This window comes from Zonotrichia albicollis, chromosome 10, assembly GCF_047830755.1.
Source record: "Zonotrichia albicollis isolate bZonAlb1 chromosome 10, bZonAlb1.hap1, whole genome shotgun sequence".
Classification (NCBI taxonomy): Eukaryota; Metazoa; Chordata; class Aves; order Passeriformes; family Passerellidae; genus Zonotrichia; species Zonotrichia albicollis.
This window is the reverse complement of record NC_133828.1, coordinates 20,556,788-20,575,895: the sequence shown is the minus strand read 5'-3', so window position 1 is coordinate 20,575,895 and position 19,108 is coordinate 20,556,788. Positions and strand designations below refer to the sequence as shown.

Below are 19,108 nucleotides of genomic sequence, written 5' to 3'. Positions count from 1 at the left end.
AATTATGATCTTGCTTCTGTCTTACCAGGTTAAGGGGTCTGGTCCCTTGATTTGGATCTGTATGTTAGGCTGATTTGATAATAAATAACTGAAAAGAAAATTACATTGCTCAAACTAATATTCTTTGAACATCATGTCGAAGTCAGCCCTTACCAGAGATATGCCAAAGAAAGAAGTCAGATTTCAGAGACTGTTAGAGAGAACTTGTGATACAAGACCAGTTCTACCACTCAAAACTACCTGTGATTTATGACTGAACAGACAGGCCAAACTTTCCAAAGGTACCATAGTGTTAATGAAACCACTGGCCTCTTCTCAACAAAGTCATGAATCTTCTGAATACCTGCACAGGCTTATGGGGTTGAGCATCCAAATATCAAAACACACAAGATTAGAGACCATTTTGAAAAATATAAACTGTATTCAGCAGTTGCCAATACAAACAATCCTCTTGTAAGCATTTAGCTCATGATTTGTGGAGCAATGTGGAATATGAGTGTGACAAACTTCCTAAGGGAAGGCTCTGCTCTGTTTGCCATCTCTGTGACACAGAAAGATCACAGGTTTCACATTTAACAGTAGCACAAAAAGAAGGCTCTTTCCCTAAAATCTTTATACCATGAAAAGACAGAAACACAAAGATCTGACTTACTGTAAGGTGTTGTATCAGTGGGGTCAGGAGGCGGGAAGTTTTCTGTGAAGTTGACATTACACAAGTCTGTACTACAGCAGCAGAAGCGGTATGTTCCATTCTGAATCAGGGAAGGGGTGGTTGTAACTATACACTCCTCAAAGTGACACTCCTGTGGGTCTCCTATGTGAGACCAGCAACCTGCAAAAAGAAGCAAATGACTTTTTTTTCCCCCAGGTAATAGTAAAATTAATTCTACTGACTGGATAAACACACCTACAGAAATTCATACATTACCTGATTAAACATTACAGAGTGGGGTGAGAACAGTTATCATAATCTGCTTGTCTGACTTTACTACCATCTTTTAAACCAAAACCTGAAGAATTTCTTTTAGAACTTCCCATGGTCAAGGAGAAGAAAACATGGGCAGGGATGAAGGCTAACGTCCAGCTGTTGCCTTACTATGATAAAATCTGAATTTCTGAGCCTTCTAAGCAGAAATATGCTATTCCTCATCTCTCTGATACCACAGACCATATCACCATTTTCTAGTCCACAGACTACATGAGTTGTGACCCAATCCCTTCCTCAGGCCACAAGACTGCATCTACAGCTTGGTGCTTCTTGCATAATTTTCAAAATTCTGCCCTTCCTCATTGTCAGCATCACTGGACTTTTCTACAGGACCACAGCTTATTGCCTGGTTCATACCAGGTCCTTTGTCCCTGCAGCAACTGTTCATTCCCAAGCATGGTCAACAGCAGTTAAATGTCATTTATCCACAAATACCTGGAAGGGAAAGGGGCAGCAGTGGGGCAGAGGTGAGGAGTCAAGCTGCTCCCTTCAGCAGATTGCCAGATCAAACAGGAATCATGGACTACAGCTCCACAGGCTATTTGTAAACACCAGCTGCATTTTCATTCAGCATTATACTGCATTAACTTGCATCCAAGTAAAAAAGAGAAGAATCCCTGAGAATCATAATCAAATGTGTCTCCAGAAATTGCAAGGCCCTCCACACTTCCTACCTTCATTCTCCTCACAGAGCAGCACTGATATCTGATATATACTGCAATTTCCTTTGTATGCAAACATCCAATCAATATGATTTTTTTTTTTTACTTAATAAGACACTTACTGCTAAATTTATCATTACATCAATACATATACTGAAATTCAAGGAAGTCATCTTCCTCTGGACGAGGAAGAAATTTGAATGCTTCTTCTTTCAACAGTACATTGATGTCTTTGGTCTCTTTTAGAAGTTATTAAATTGAAACACACTTTCTGTTCACATTTAAAATAGTTAAATGGGAGTTTAAAACTATGCATTTCAACAATGTACAAGAAGTCTAGTTCTGCAGCTGTGCAGCTTTGGATGAGCTGGCTAGATCACAAAGAAGGGAAATAAGTAACAAAACTACTGCACTAAAACAGAACTGTTACATACCTTGTTTTACAAGATGTATGTCTCCTTCTCTTGTTTTTTCCCAGAGTCCATAGCAGGTACTACCTTTCATGCACAAAATTGTGCCATTCTCCTGGGAGATTCGGCTCTCACTGATTCCATGGTCCTGCTGATAGGGGTCTTTAAATGCACACAGCCGCTCCTCACTCTGGGTAGCTTTAGCCAAAGAAAGAAAAATCATTTTTGTCAGTGATTCCATGCATAAAATATTAACTTTAATAAAGAGATGATTAAGGTCTTCTGAAAAGATACATTCAAAAAAAGCTAGATGAGTAACTACAAGGCACTTAGATGCTATTCAGAAGTACAGCTCAGCAAACATCCAATCACAGTAAGAATTTGTAGTACATTTTTCAGCAACTAGACTTCATCCAGTTCTTTAACTCCCATCAAAGCATTGGCAGCAAAAAGATGCAAGATGAAGTAGATTGGTCTTTTGGGTAAAAGAGTTTTTGAACTTAAAGTAAAATTATAGCATATGTAATTGTAAATTATTAAAGGTCCTCTATAAAATATCTTCTCACAGATGGTTTATTTCTTTGATCATTCTTCAGCACTACTCCCAGAGAAGCCATGTTTCAGCAAGGCAGACCTACTGCAAGAACACTGCTTCACTGTGTCACCAGCTGGGGTGATTGGATAAGAAAAACCAAGAGACCTGGATACATGTGTCTCACTTTTAAGGCTGTTACTATTCATTAGGAGTCAAAATTTGTAGTTCCTTTATGCTGAGACAACTATAGATTGCTGCACTATTCAGGCCAACATTCTATCAGTGTTTACCAGTTTATGGTGTGGCAGCAGTAATTAAAATAGCACAACTTAGCTGATTTTTCTACTGGTTTGGCAGAGCATGTGTGATCAGTTGAGCTGCATGTCAGCTCAGTGGGGGCAAAACTTTCAGCTGAGGAGAGAGAAACTTCTTAAGCCAGTGTAATTCAATCCCTTGCAGCTCTCCACACTCCAAGAACCTGGCTGGCAGTCCATGTTACTCACCCACCTCTCTGAACTCTGGTCAGAAAGTCAGTTGCCTAAATTTCACATCTGATTTTTTTAAAAAATCTCTCTGCTCTGAGCAGAGTTAGTCAAGTTACTGAGTACAAAAAGGTCACACATGGACAGCCAGCACATGCTGCCTGCAGCAGAACCTGCCAGTTGCACGCTGCAGTTTTATTCTCAGAACAGCTGAGTATGCCAGGCGTGAAGCATCTGTGCTGCATTCTCTGCTCCGTGACATGGCACTGGCCAGGAGACAGCGCAGCACAGGACAGCACCCATGGCCGGAAGGGAGCTGCATCTGACTCACTTCTTGGAAAGTCAAAGGAGAAAAAACTAACACAGAATTATAATTTTCAAGACACAATGGGACAAAAGTATACAGCCTTGTGAAATAGGACACATCTGCTCTGAGGGACAGTAGGAAGGTTTTAAACCCGCTTGCATATGATAGCTGAGTGGGGCTAAGGCCATCCAAGATCTGGTTGTTTACAAAATGCTCAAATTGCACCAAGATAAGCCCTTTCATAACTTGCCTTTGTGAAAAATTGATTTAAAGGAACGGAATTTATGAAACAGCCACACAAATCTGGTTTCCTTATTTAAAAAGAAAAGTAATTTCCAGGAAAGTCCACTTTAATAATACCTCAATATGTTAAAAAAAAAATCTTTGAACCCATGAACTAATAGAAGAAGAAAAAAGACCAAAACAAACCAAAACATTTTGAGTTTGCCTTGGACTCAGACAAAAAATAATTACATGTATCGTGTCTGTGCACCACCAACTGAGACAGCTTTAATTTCTCACTTTTCAGGTCGCTTAATCCTTCTATAAAACTCCTAGGATCAAGATTGAGAGGTAAGAATATGAGAACACACCCAAAAAAAGAGAAGCTGTTAAGAGTCATGCTAGATGCTATCCAAACATACACATACTACAGAAAATAAAAGTAACTACCAAAAGCTTTTCTGATTTAAAAAGACTGCATTTCCCTATAAGAATACCAGCAGAGGGGAGGATGGGGCAAGCATGAGAAAACACAACACAGCGCTAGCTACCTGATTGTCTAACAATTTTCTTGCAAAGCAATAAAAATACAAGTGAACTTGACACAATTTAACGTCAGATGATCTCAGTGGGAAACTTTTCCAATAAAAAAACAAAGGTTACTCATCCAAGAAGTAGAGTTTTCATGCTGATCACTGCACATTCCTGCTTCGATTATAACTCGGAGAAGCACGGCCCCTGTGGGAGCAGTACCCACTGCAATACTCTGCTGACCCCTGCCCCTTCCCTGATGGCATGGAACATCTGGAGAACAGGGGACATGGAACAAAAGCTACTTTATTTTTCTCTGTGTCCTCTGTACGTTCATTGTTGAAGTTGTAATGCCGAAGAAAATTGGGTAGGGCATTCAGATGTACAGAAGCCATCCTGCAGAACAACAGAATAGATGAGCTGCTTCAGTTACTGCTCGTGATTTCAGAACATTGCTGCTCTGGGATTTCTTTCTTCCAGGCAGTGGAAACTAGTCAGATTTAAAAACTTTTAGTACTGGAATACTTCTAGGTCAGGACTTGAAAGCAGCCTCTAGCCTAGGTGAGTATGGTTGTATGCCTTAAGCCTTGCCCAAGAGAAGTATTACAAAGTACTACTACAAAACCCACACAAAAGTGCTGGAGTGCCTCTTTATGAAAGCTGACCTATTTCAACAGAAATCTTACTCTTCAAGGTGAAATAACATTGCTCATTTGGATTTCCACATGTTCCACGTAGATGACGTTGTTTGTCAGTTTTCAGTCATCAAGGAAGGCAGCAGGTATGCAGGGTGCATTCCGAGCTGAAACCCATCTCCCTGTCCCTTGGGAGCTGTGCACCTGCAATGCTTGAGGGCAGCCACTAACACACTCTGCAGCAGCTTAGCTGGAAACACTTCCAAAGCTGTTTCTCCATGCTTGGAAATATTTGAAAATTGTCTAGATATGGTCCCAGGCAGCTGGCTCTAGGTGAGCCTGCCTCAGCAAGGAGTTGGACCAGATGACTTTTAGAGGTTCCTCTCAACCTCAACCATTCTGCAATTCTTGCATGTCTCCAATGTGCAGCAAACAAGACACAAAAATTGTTTCTCAGCTGGGCTCTTTTTAGTCTCCAAGGCAGGCAAGATGGTAGGGTAAGACCAGAACTACTGGATTCTCTTGCTTCAGTTCAAATAGATCCAAACAGACCCGAGGAAATACCTTAATGTTAAGATCCTCATTAAACAACAAGCGCAATTAAAATAAATAACTTAGCTTATGAAGACTGAGGCTGCTGAACCACTTTATTTGATACATCCAGTTCATTTGCTACCTGTCAGAAACATGAAGGGCAAAGTCCCTGCAGACATGTGTGCTCACCAGATATCAGGGAGCCATGAGCAGTTCACTGTGCAGTGCCCTTTCCCTTACAGATGTCACAGACCCAGGATGCACCAGCAGTGTATCCTCAAATCAGCAAAATGCAGAAGCCATTTACAGATCAAGCTAGGCAGTGTATCTGCCCAGACATGAAATGTCCCAGCACACAAACACAACCAAGACCTAGCACCAAAGTGGCAGCATAGGTTTCAGCTGCATGGCTGAAGCCATCCTTTAAAACCCCAAATTTACCTTTATATGGTAATTTCATAGTAAACTCTGTTCATCACATTGAACTCATCACACATTCAGATCTTTTCTAATTGATCCTTTAATGAAATTTCATGAGAGATTTTGAAATAAATAAATGGCAACTGAACGCCTACATGTCATACACCACTGAAAAATGAGCTACTAGAGCAACTGTAGAAGCAACAGATAGGATGACACTGAAGAGGACAAAAAGTAAAACTTAAACAAGAAATTATGAAGGATTTATAATGAAATGTCAATTTTCCATTTCTCTTGTATTTGCCTACCAGACAAACTACGTCAAAATACTTCAATAGAAATAATAAAATGAACTCAAGCTTCTGTTCTCTCATCCTGCAGAGATTTCTAACAAAGTAAAGAAGGGAAGCACCATTCCCACAAGTTCTACCAAGGAAAAAGCCAACAAGAGCACGGCAAGCTCTTCAACTCCCTATCACAAACCAGAAAAAAACCAAACCTCAAAGTGAGTTTTGCTGCTCTCCAGCCCATTTTACACCTCTATGTACACAAAAATACATTTTTATATACAGTTTCAGAAACAAAGAGAAGTGGCTTTCAGATTTAATATGGGTGCTCCAAGCAGTCATCCTAAGAATCAGTAAAAGTTCTCAGCTTTCCTGCTTGGCTGCCACTACTGGTGAGTCTGACCACGAGACACAATTGTAAGACTTTACTTGAATCTATAAACTGTGAAAACTTATTGTCATTTTCCAAGAATGGGTAAACAGACTACAATAAATTACTTCCCTGGAATCACAAAGGAACTGGGAATTGCCCATTGTTTCCCAAGTCCATCCTGTGGCTCATGGTTACTGTTGCAGTGGTCTGGGGGCGTAGCTTTTACCCCCATACCACTATACAGCCCTGAAAATGAGGACCAGGGCTTCAGGAATTTCCTTCTGGCATACAGCTCAGGGTTTTATGTGATTTACCATCTTAATCAGTTCTACTGTCAACAAAAAGAAATCTGAACATAATCACAGAAAAAACACTATATAGATTTTTTTTTCAGTATTTTCTCCCCGTAATCATGATGTTATTTCCAGCTGCTCAGAAACAGAGAACTGATTCACACTGATAAGTGAATTCTGTCTGTGCACTACAAAAACACCCTGAGATGTTTACTATCGGAGTATTTTCCTTTTTTTTCCCACTAAAGATATTTCTGAACAGCAAAGATCAGAAGAAAATTCCAAGTGCATCTATTGTGTTGAAATGAACACCATTCATCCATACCAGGAGTTTAATCAAATGAATACATCGCTATTGTTTTTAATATAGTAATTCTTTCATGATCACTGCATGTTCTAGGAAAACAACTACTGAAAACAATGAAAGAGAAATACCAAAAGTTACAGCAATCCAACTGCAAATCCTTAGAACATGAGTCATATTTTCATTAATAGCATCGGAAGTCGCTTCCATTAGTACTTCAGCGATGCTTCCTGACCCTGCATCTATCCCGTGCAGTACACAGAATTCACACCAACGCGAAGCAAGGGGGAAAGGAACAAAAAAAAAGGACTCAAATGTTACTTGAATGCTACTCCATGGTCTAATCATTGGGATTAAAGATAAATAACACACTTGCCACTTTATGATTAATGCCAGGCAAAACATTTTGTGACTCAACAGTGACAAATAAAAGAATGTGAGAACAGTCTGAAGACAAACCTGCATTCAATCTACAAGAGCAAACCTGCTGGCATCACAGACCACACACAGAGGTACCTGGCTGGTAATTACACCAACTGCCTTTAAGTCCATAAAGGTGACAACTTAAAAAAAAGGCAAAAAAAGATTTCTGAGCATGTTTGCCTGTAATGGAAATTCTTTAAATATAGACCACCACACATTGAACTGGAAATCTCAGTAGGCTACATCAGATTTGTTTTCAAAGATCAACATTTTTTCTGTAACTTGTCCTTTCAATTAGTAAGATTTTCATCAGAACAGCCTTAGACACAAAACCTGTTTTATTTTGGCTCTGTCAGCTTTCTGTGCAACTCTTTTATTTACACAATAGGGGGAAATATCATTGCCCTCGAGACAGGGTTATGAGATAGTTTGCATCATGAAGACATGCTATTCCAAGGAAGGTACACACCAGGAAGCTCCTCTGAGGATCTTTTCAAATACTGATAGCTGAATTCTCATGTGATGTACAGAGAAATAGAATCTTGAAGAAATCATCACTTAGCAAATACTCTGTTGCTTTTTTTTATCTTTTTCTCCTCAGAGGCTTTAATTACAAATATTTCTAAATGTGTATCCACTTATATTAAAATATATCATAAGCAGATGTCTTTTGAAGGAAGCAGTGCTTCTCCAGACAGACCACTCTCAATATCAACTTAGAGTGGGAGGAAAAAAAGCTAAAACACTGGTAATCCTCCACATATTTATACTACTGTATTCTGTTTTGTAGCATGTTTGACCAACTGAACAGCAGAGCTCTGTACTGACTGGTTAGAAAAACAAATAAATTGTCTGCCTAAGGATTAGGCATGAGGACATGAAGGTCTAAACCAACCTGAAATGGCCTGGAGACTTTTTGAGCAGGAGGTCAGGAGCAGCACAGTGCAACACAAAGCCTGGGAAAGTTTGGTCAGGCAGGCTGCACAGCCCATTGCTTTACACAACCACTGGACTAATATTTTAAAGACATGAAGATGAAACAATGGAAATTTGCACAAGAGAATACAGCAGAACTTCTAGGAAGGAGGAAGGAAAGTAAAGAAAAATGCTTCAGAAATTTACATCTGTGGTAAATTTACATATTTTCCTCCCCTCCTAAGAAAAGGAGGGGAAATAAAAACCATCACAATCCTTAACTATGTTACAGGACATAATATGTACCTCAAGATACACTGCAAAATATATTTTGACAAGTAACCCTTTACAGTTTACACTTGGTGTTAAAATCTGAAATAATCTGTTCACAGTACACTGCACACCCTTAGCCTTCGTTGATGAAAATTATTTTGGTTTTGTCTGCTTTTGCTGACTAACATCACAGTTTCAAATGCTGGCAATTAAACAGAGACAGGCTTTGATTGAGAACTAGTGCCAAAACTGAAATGAATGCTTGTACTGATACCCATTTCAAAGTGATTGACTGCACATGCAGATGACAAAATAACTTATGTTAACTACAAGGTCCTTTGCCCTTGAAACAGACTAGAAAATTCAATGTCTTTTTTCTGTACATGGATATACATGGTTCTTCCTTCTCAATCTAGCCTTCAAGCAAGCAAGTAAATTTGAAACCTGTTTTCTTCCCTTGCTCACTTTCTAACAGAGTGTTGTGGGCTGATCAGGGCTACAAGCAGCAATGGAGACATCAGCGGAGCCTTTTCCTGCTGTGTTTTCTTTAACAGTCCTTGGGTATCTCGGTGTTTCAGCTTCATTCTGCAGAACCAGTGGTCTGCTAGCACTAAATAAGTGCAACAGAGCCAGACCATGTGGTGTGGCATTGAGTCACGCTGTGCAAAAGGTTCACATTTTGCTTTCCTCTCAGGCACTGCTGTCTCAGACCACTCTGGTACACAGTCCATGGCTTCCTCTGGGACCAGCTGCCCCTCCTGGCACAACCTCACTGGCTCCTGGCTACCAACATGTGCCCCCCTTGCAGCCTTACATTGGTGTTGTACATCTGTGAGCAGACGCATCCACCACACCAGCAATCTCACCAATTGGAATCAATCTAAATCGCCATTATGGAGAGGCCAAAAAGTAAATTGTCAACTCAGATTTTGTACTGAAGGCCTTGTTCTCCTTTTACCCAATTCACTCTCAAAAGAAGTGTTGCCTTAGAAGAACCCAGCTTATGCAAGAGAAGCCAGGCAGCAAAGAACCACGATGGCAGAGATTTATTGCTAGCAGCTGACAAATTATGTCGTTCCCAAATGCTGCCAGATTTTATGAAAAAATACCTGAGTTTACTGCCAATAAACCATGTCACTGCCTTATTTCTACAACTTTCTAAATGTTTCTGAGGACCACCAGACCACCTTGCTGTGCAGACTTCATGAGAACCAGACATTACCACAGATGCCAAGTTTTATCTACCTAGTAAGAAAACAAGACACAGTAGCAAGAAAGCCAGCAACACCTGTGTTGGGGGTCAAAATTCAAGAATGTCAAGTGAATTTGAACAGTTAATACTGCTTTACATCAAGAGGATAAGAATTTTTCAGCTGATATGGGAAGAGGTTCGAGCTGAATCTGTAATGAGGATATTGACTCAGCCAGGGTCAGAGAAGGACAGACTGCAGAATTAAACCCAAGTGTCCTAAAGTCTCCACTACAACCATAACAAGTTGGCCTTTGACTACATGAACCACTAATCAGAGCTTCCTCCACCTTACAATATCTCCTCCACAATGTATACAACTAAACAAGAAAAAGAATCTACCTCACACAGTGACTCAGCATTTTCCTTAACATCGTTGCATAGCTGCATTCAGCCAGTATACAATAAAAACAAATGTCTTAAGTGTGTAAGTCTGTCTAGTCCAGCAGGTTTCCTCCTTCCATCTTTTTCCACCCCTCTGCTGAAGTCCCCCTGATTTTTAACAAGACAGAATTAAAAGAAAAGGCACGCAACAAAAAGGTAGTTGAAAAAGCTTATCAATCTGACCAATATGAAATTCCCAAATATATCACTTGCTAACTCTGAAAAAAACCCTCTGGTATGTTAAAAAAAAACTGTACCAGTATCTTAGTTCAGTAATTACACAGGACTGATGACATTTTATCCCACAACTTGGCACTTCAGAAATAGTTGAAGGCTTTCGAGAAAGAGACTGCAGCAGGTTTCTTGGTCTTGTAAATACAGTAAAATGTCATGGCATTTTAGCATTCACTTAATTAAGCTTTAAAATGCTCATCTTTGTCATCAGACTTCAATTTAGAGCCATTTCCAGAAACTTCATTTCATATCAAAGCAAAATCCAGTCTGTGTGTTCTATATGGAAACACAAGGGTCCAAGCACATTCAAAAAGTCTTCTGAAAAAGCTGTTAAACTCAAATACTCCTAAGCAGAAGCAAATTAGCATAAAACATTATTAAACCATTAAATACCATAAAAATGTCAAATCATAGAATATGTTTAACACTCACTTAAGGGAGAATCTAGTCTACTAATCTAAACACATTAGTGGAGGACAAAGTATAAAAAATTACCCTCAACTCCAAACGCTTGAACGCTTGTTTAAAAAAATCTTAGAGTTTCCATGAAATTAATAAAGTTGAAGATGATGATTTTCTGTGAGGATTCACATGGCAAAAAGCATCCTTGTGGCTGCAAATCCACTGACTTGTTTGCACTGTCTTGTCCCTAGATGAAATTATTTTTGCTTATTTTACTCCATGAGCAAACAGGAATTCAAGTCTTTACACACAGCTGAATCACCTCAGAGAGAATCTACTTAGACTCACAATGTAGAGCAAAAAAAATTCAACAAGAAGTACTTTGCAAGCCAGCTTTAAGTATACCTTCCACTTTATTCAAGAATTAGTCGAACATACACAAGTTCATTTAAACCCTGATTTCTGGAAAAGCACAGGAAAGGGAGTAGCTGGCTTTCACTAACTCGACAGGATTTTAGACATCCAACTTCTCAAGGTCTCCCTGAAAAATCCCAGTCTACATTTAATCTGAAAGAGTGACTAAGTTACAGGATTTAAACAAGTCCTGCATTTTTCCAATTATGTTTTTATATATTCTTCACTTCCTAAATGACTCTGTCTCCATTCAAAGAAAAAATAAGTAAGTTCATGTTACTGTTCAGCAATTATGTCAGAATAGAAATCACCACAGCCTTAGTCACACATAATCTTTTCCAGTGGCCAGTGTCTATTCATGGAACTGAAAAAGCCTGAATTCTTTATCTTTGCCCTAGACTGGAGTTCAGGATTTTTTTCTGGGTATGAGCGTCTGGCTTTTGTTTATCTGGGCTGTCAAAGTAAAGTATTTGCATGGAATAACACAGGAAACTCTGCAGCAAAAGCAACACTAAAGCAAACTAATGATGTGATATTTATCCCCCAAACTCAGACTTCCCACAGCAAAATTGCTTATTTCAGAGTCTGCTTTACATTCCCTCTAAAAAAGATCCGCTACTTGGTAATCCCCCAACACACGTAATGCACTCACTTTTCTACCTAGCAGAGATGCCATTTCTACTGCAGATATTACTGAAACACTTTCTGGAGAGCTTTACAGTACCTTAAATCTGGGAAAAGATAGAACCCATACAGCCTGGGTCTTACAGCATATTACAAACATTTTTCCTATAAATATTTTCAGGACGCTGTGAATATGCTGCTGTGAATACACTACTGTGAATATGCTGAAACATTCAAAAACTGGCAAACATTCTTGGACCTGAAGCTACAAGGAAATTAAGCTCCGGAATCACAACCATATTTTGCCTTCAGAGAGAAGCATAATCTATTTGGCTTTGAAATCTTACACCCTGAAGAAAACGACAAGAGCAGCAAAAGGCAGAAACTAGCTTCTACCCAGACATGCTTCACCAGGGCTTGAAACTTCTCACCTTTCCAGAATTCCTCACAGAACACATGGTTAAATTCAAAAACATCTCAAGTCTTTTTCTTCAAGGCATTTATTAGTATGCCACGGAATGCCCCACAAACTATTGTTATCTTGAGTCAAGAGCGTGGTCAGCATGAAAGCTGCTGAGGCACCGTGAGGCAGCGAGTGCAAGGGGAAAGGCAGCTCATGCACAGGACAGGCCATCGAGGACCTGCGAGAGACTGTGGGCTGCTACAGGAACCCGGACTCACTTCAGACACTCCTACTTTGTTCCTTAGCTGAGAGCAGGAATGGAAAGAATTGTCAGCTAAAGGTATTTATGGCGTTTGTTGAACTGGTCAAAACCAGAAAATATTGACTTTGTTTCTGTTAGACTTCAAGGTTATCAGCCCATTGAACAGAGGTCACTGTTCGTGTATTTCTTGATGTTATGGTGCTTAAATTGTTAGAAATGTATAGGCACAGCACTGCACTATTTAAAACCAACTCATACATTTTCTTTATGCATTTATTATTTTTCCATTTAAATCCTTGTTTTACCAAAACCAACTTCATTGGCTAAGAAGGTGATATAGGCAAACTTTTGCAGACTTTGTACAATCAGAAAAAAATCAGTGTCTAGTCAAGACAAGCTCTTCATTAACTTCTGATTTCTAAATGTAAGCAGTTAAAAAGGGCATGGTTGGTACATGCAGACAAGCCCAGGTTACTGAACACACTTGTTTCAAAGACTGGCTTTCACATACTGAAGTACAGCACGTCACACCAAGGAAACAACTTCTGGGGACAAGGAAGCAAAAAAAAAATTAAACAGAAGAAGATTGTTTTTAATTATCTCTGTTGATGCTAATGACAGGAAACATTGAAAAGGGCACTCCCAAAATAGACACTCAAGGAAAGGACTGTGATCAACTTGCTTAACATTTTGCATTACACACCTGAGGATGATGGCTAGAGCTATGCTCAGAAGACCATCTGAACTCCTCACCCTGCACATACACCTCAGGTAGCACAGGTTAAAACATCTCTCAAGACGCAGCAGAAGCGTGAGCAGAAAACATCAGGCTCTGCAGTGCCAAGGCACTAATCCACCAGCCAGCTGCTGCGGGGTGAGCGCAGAGCCAGACTGCGGGGGTTCCCCCACTCACTGCAGCTCCCTACCACAGACACAGACAAGATCAGCACCTCACACCAGCACAGTCTGAACTTCTCCTGATTCAGACCTACTTAAAAGGCAGGAAATAAGCACAAACAGCATCTTGGCATTTGGGACTTGTAAGGAAGGAACAACGCCAAATCTCATTATGACAACCAAAAAACCACAACAGCACAGAGGCTTTACAATGGCAGAATTTACCAGTAAAGAGGTGGTTTCCTCTCTTTTCACTTTTTTAGAAGACTTTAGGCTTTCAACACCAAAAGTGTTATATACACTTATTACAGGGACATTGAAAAAATATTACTTACTTGATTTGGTGTCTTTTGAAACAAAACTGTGATCAAACACTTTGTTAGCCTCTACTGGGAACATTTTCATGTATGACTGGGGACATAGTTTAGTGGTGAACACAGAGGTGCTGGGTTAATGGTTAGACTTGCTAATCTTAGAGGCCTTTTCCAACATTAACAATCCTATGACTGTATGAACTGATAATTTTTTCTCTTTAATTTGAACTAGAAACATTAGAAAGCAATATAACTTGCAACAAACATTTAAATAGCAGCTTGAAATAAATTCAGCTCAGGTTTATTAGCTCATGTACTTATTTCCTAGAAAACTGGCTCTAATTTATGAAAATTAAAGTGCAACATAAAGAAATACTCATGTTTGCACACACATTATTCATGCTTTTTTATAAAAAAATACATGGTTGTACAGATTAATGCATTTAAAATAATCAATATGCACCTACAAAGTAGGTTTTCTATTCTTTTTAACAGATTTGTATAAAGGAAAACTTACTAGCAATCTCTCTGTAAATAAGAGATCCTGATCCGAGCCTGAATTACTTGACAGGGTGATAAGCCAGATAAGGACAATTTCTGGTGATTAAAATACAAATCCTTCCAGTGTTAAATGAATTTAAGTTCAGTATTTTGCTAAGCAGTTTTATGACAGACATGTCTTTTTTTTTCCCCTTTAAACATAAACATGAGTATCACAAAAGGGGAAAGCCCAGAAAATACACAACTCATAACCTGAATATGTGTTTTAGAGTCTTAAGGCAAGATATAATTTATTCGAAAATATTCACTAAACACATTTACAGGATCAGACAGGTTTTCAGAATCTCTGAGACAAACTAATACTGCAATCAAAGGATTAACAAACCAGCTGCCTATGTGCCATTACAGCTGATTATCATAGACTGTAGACAGCTAGCTTGCTTGGAAAGTGCTTTCAGGAATACTCCATTGTTGCCAGAGAGAAGGGTACAGAAGGATAATGTGATAATAACTCATTATTTTATTTATGATACATAAAAAGGGAACATACATAATAGGAATTGCATGAGATTTTTTAAAATCTTGTTATAAACTACATTTACAGTAAAACCTGGCAAAAAATGAAGAACTGGAGGCTTACTAAACAATGCCATTCAGAGCTAAGGATGCCATGCAGTGAAGGTTTGACTTTTCAGCCTTCTCCCCCAGTCTCACTAAAAACTAAACCAATGCCAAAATTCATCTTATCATGAGACCTTATCACCTTATACATGCTAGAATAAAATCATAGAAAGAGAAAAAACTGAACAATTTGGAAGCTACAGGCTTATCTTCAAAACATTTTCAAGTATCTTTTCAGTTCACATGTAGAAAAAATTGTAAAATAGAAACTTCCAAGAGCCCTCAATAAAAAAAGTCCTTGCTATTAAATAGTCCTCTAATAGTTTGTTATGTCCAAATATTTTTCCCTCCCTAAGGCTGTGAGAAAGAATTATTGTTCTTAGTGGAGACTGAGCTACTACCAAACAGGAAAGCAGCAGAACTCAGCATATTTAAAAAGATACTGATGTGTTTACAGCATTGCTTACAAAAGAAAAGGAAGTGTCTTTAGTTTTCTGCTGACACTAGTAACCAACTTACTTCATCCCTCAGGTAGTTGGTAAAAAAAATGTTTTCAGAGTAGAGCTGTGTATCTCTATCACAAGTACGGACATGGCATTCTTTTTGCTGCATATGGTTTACTTTGACTAAGAGTGGTTTTAGTCTATGTAACTTGAAATTAAATATTAAATCCTAAGATTCCTGTACAGGCAGAAAAACAGGATCATCTTGATCACAGTATCTAGCTATTGATACGGCTTCTATATCTCAGAAGAGGAAGCCAAAGTCAGAATTTCACAGCCAGTCAAAAGAGGATAGACTGCCTAGGGGGAACTACAGAAGTATAAATATGCACCAGTTATTCAAAGCACAGCTTTCCAGAAAGCTTTTAGATTAAATAGATTATTCTTTCCTACTTGCTTCTTCTCTAGTTTGTCTTTTCTCCCTCACCTTCTGGGGATTTAAAGGTCTTTGAACATCCTGTGTCGGAGATGAGATGAAACAACAGCCACTCACAGTTTTTAAATGCTCTGTCTGAACAAGGCAGAGTAGTTAAAGAAAAGCAGCTTATCACAGTTTTATCCTCAGCTTCTTTGTTTACAACATGGTTATTCTCCAGATCTTGCTTGTTGTCTCTATCCCATAATACTGAAAGGTAAACCTCTCAGGTTTGCAAGCTTTTTTCACTCTTACAAAAAATCTCTTGAAATCCCATCCAAGTAAAGATGTCTAAGAAGGTCTAAACACAAGTTCATCCACACTGCCTTTGTCTTCTTTATTTCTAAAAGCTGTATTTTCCATTACACCTTTTTTTCTAAATCACAGTTGCACATCATTGATGACAATGAGGATGAGAAAACAGGAAATATTTGATTGATGTGAGGTTTAATGCTACCCAGCCACTGTATTATTCGGGGACCAGAAAACACTAACAGAAATTAAAATGAAGAAGATCCCAACAACAGAATCAGTTGGATCTCAGAGGAAATATAAAAGGAACTCATGCTCAGCCTCATTAATCCTTTCCCCCTGCCTCTAATTAGTATGTTGTAAGTGCTCTCTGAGAACACTGGACCATAAGGATGTATGACACAGGTATCAACACTAAACTGAAATGCAAATAATGAAAATGTTGGCAGATAAATAAGTCTCTTCTCTGTGAAGAGGAGAACAGAACACAAAACACAAAAATCCAGGCTGGGTCATCTCTGTAGAGTAACAGCAAATCAAAGTGAAGAAAATCCAACAAAGGAAATGTGCAACTGTTACCATCTGACAATAAACCAGTAACCACCAGTTAAAGAAGAAAAGGAGCATTCCATGGATAAAAAAAAAAAAGGGATTAATACATTTATGCTTGAGCTTTCTCTACCTAATAAGCAGAAAGACACCATTCCTTTCAGCTGAAGCTCTCTTGGTTCAATACAAAGTCAAACAAGGAACCAAAAGACAAATGTAAATAAAGTTCTAAACAAAAATAATTGGTTTTTTCTGTACATGAAAGTCAAGTTTCAGGGTATATTCAACGCTACAAAAAACATTAACAGGACGCAACAGTTCTCAAGCTTTGAAAAATACCAACTTGTAACTGAAAACACAGGCAACATACGTACAATGAATTTCAGCAATCTCTGAACACACTGAGTAGCTTACTCATAAAATACTATCATTGTAATAGTAGTATTTGGACTTTAAAAGCTAATGAAACAGTGAGCGCAGAATCTGCCCCATGACATTTAAAGTTCCAGGCAGGTTTTACACCACCACAGGAGTCATTATCATGCACCTTTCCACCTCCCTGCTGCACCCTGAAGCAGTAAGGTTCTCTCTTGTTATTCCTCCCTCCCCTTGATGCTTAACCTCGTTACACCTTACCTTTCAAAGTCCCACCACATTCAGTCCCTACTGATTTTTTTTTTCAATCTGCTTATCATTTCCAGGCCTGCTCCTCCCCTGATAGCAGCTGCCAGTTTCTCTCTTAGGCACCACTACACCTTTTCTAGGTCACTCTATACACACAGCACAGCTCCTGTGAACCGCTGCCAAGTCACCGTCACTCTCACCTAATTTTATCCAAGCTTGTGCAGATACTAATTCCTACTACAATGTAATTTCACAATGAAGAAATTAGTTCCCCCTTTTTAAACCATTAAAAAGTATCAGCAGCAAAACCCCCACACCAACAGATGCATTAAGTTGACACGACACATGGCTCCATTGTGACTGTCTTTGGCATCCCTCAGCCTGTGACCTGGCCTCCACACTTCAGTGTTTTCTGCCCTGAGTCATTTCACTGTGTCTTTATTCTGATTATTAATAAACTGAGACAGGATCCAACTCAGGCTTTCATCCAAATAAATATCAAAAACGTTAAAATAGGAAAGATAAAATCCATCCAGGTTACTATCATGTTGCCTGTTACCACAAAGTTCTTATCAAAGTCCCTACTCAGGAGAAGCAATTTGTTCTCTCATTTTACGGGATAACATATGTAACTCCAGAATCCAAGGGAGGGAAGCTGAGGACATTCCAGAGACCCCTGTGGGCCCTGGTAAATTGACTGGCACAAGTACCTACGGTGGAAGATTCTCTTGGTGAGCCTGCCAGCCAAACCCACAAAGTGACCCACCGGAGATCACCCTGATAGGAACCCACCAGTGGATGGGCACAGCACTGCAGTAACAATGACTGCAGAGGAGATTTCCCCCACTGGTTTGTTCCTGCCCTCAAAAAAAGGAGTCCCTTTCTTAACCCTGTGTCTGCTCCATAACCTAGAGACACCAGATGCCAAGACAAGAGAAGCTCTTTTTTACAGACTCTGTCCTCCTCTCCCGCCCATCATAAAACATTGCTCACTTGCAATTTCCAATCAAATTTGACAGAAAAGTAAATGCGTGGATACGCATTTCTGCAGAGTACAAAGAAACCATGCTGGCTAGAGGTGAGTGGCACCAGAACCACTCCAATGGAAAGAAAAGGAGGCACAAGAGATTTTACAGCCAAAGGAAAGATTACTTAGAAGTGCCTCCTACTTAATCCCTGCACAGCAGCTCTCAGAGGGCCTCTGGCAAACACAGCGCTCCCAATTTGGCCAGAAGTTTTCCCATCATCACTAATCCCCATTTCTCACTTCCATACCTTTTTTAGCATACACATGTCACCATTTACACTTTACTGAAACGGTACTGAAGTTCCGGCCAAGTGCCAAATGGCAGCGGCGTTAGAGGCAAACACCAGGTCAGGGTGCAAGCTGAGAGACACTGCAGAGATCTCCCTGCTCCTTCCCAGCAGAGCAGACAGCTTCCCAAGCAAAGCACTTGGAACAGGGAGGAAGTGGAAGGAGAGGCACATGCAGTGCCTGCTGTGCTTTAACCTGAGCTCAGCCATACGCTCCTCACAGCAGGGTCTGCTTTTAAAGCAGCACAAACAACTAAATCCTATGGGATCTACACACACCCCCATTACCTTCTGCTGAAGCACACACTAACATTATTAATCCTACACTGGCACAAGCAGCATCTTAAAAAAATCAAGAGTTTTGTCTATTAAAACACAAAACTTACACTGGTCAGTAGGATGAACAGAGCAGACATTCTTTTAATTTCATACAGTTTTCCTGACACGCATAAATTGATTTAAAAGATTCCACTCCAGACACCATTTAAAGCTAAATGAATCTGAGGCTGACAATTTTTTATTTTCTTAAGCTTTACTTTTTATACGTGTTCA

At 39.4% G+C, this 19,108-nt stretch overlaps 1 protein-coding gene across 1 annotated transcript in view; it reads right to left on the bottom strand.

The window, feature by feature from the left end:
- The window catches only part of BMPR2 (bone morphogenetic protein receptor type 2), a 97,383-nt gene that overhangs the window by 43,774 nt on the left and 34,501 nt on the right, over positions 1 to 19,108 (bottom strand). Inside the window, exons 2-3 of the mRNA XM_005484170.4 lie at positions 2,085 to 2,258; positions 653 to 832 (exon numbers count right to left, since the gene is read on the bottom strand). Coding sequence (XP_005484227.2) covers positions 653 to 832; positions 2,085 to 2,258 — 354 coding nt within the window. The remainder of the gene's footprint in view (positions 1 to 652; positions 833 to 2,084; positions 2,259 to 19,108) is intronic.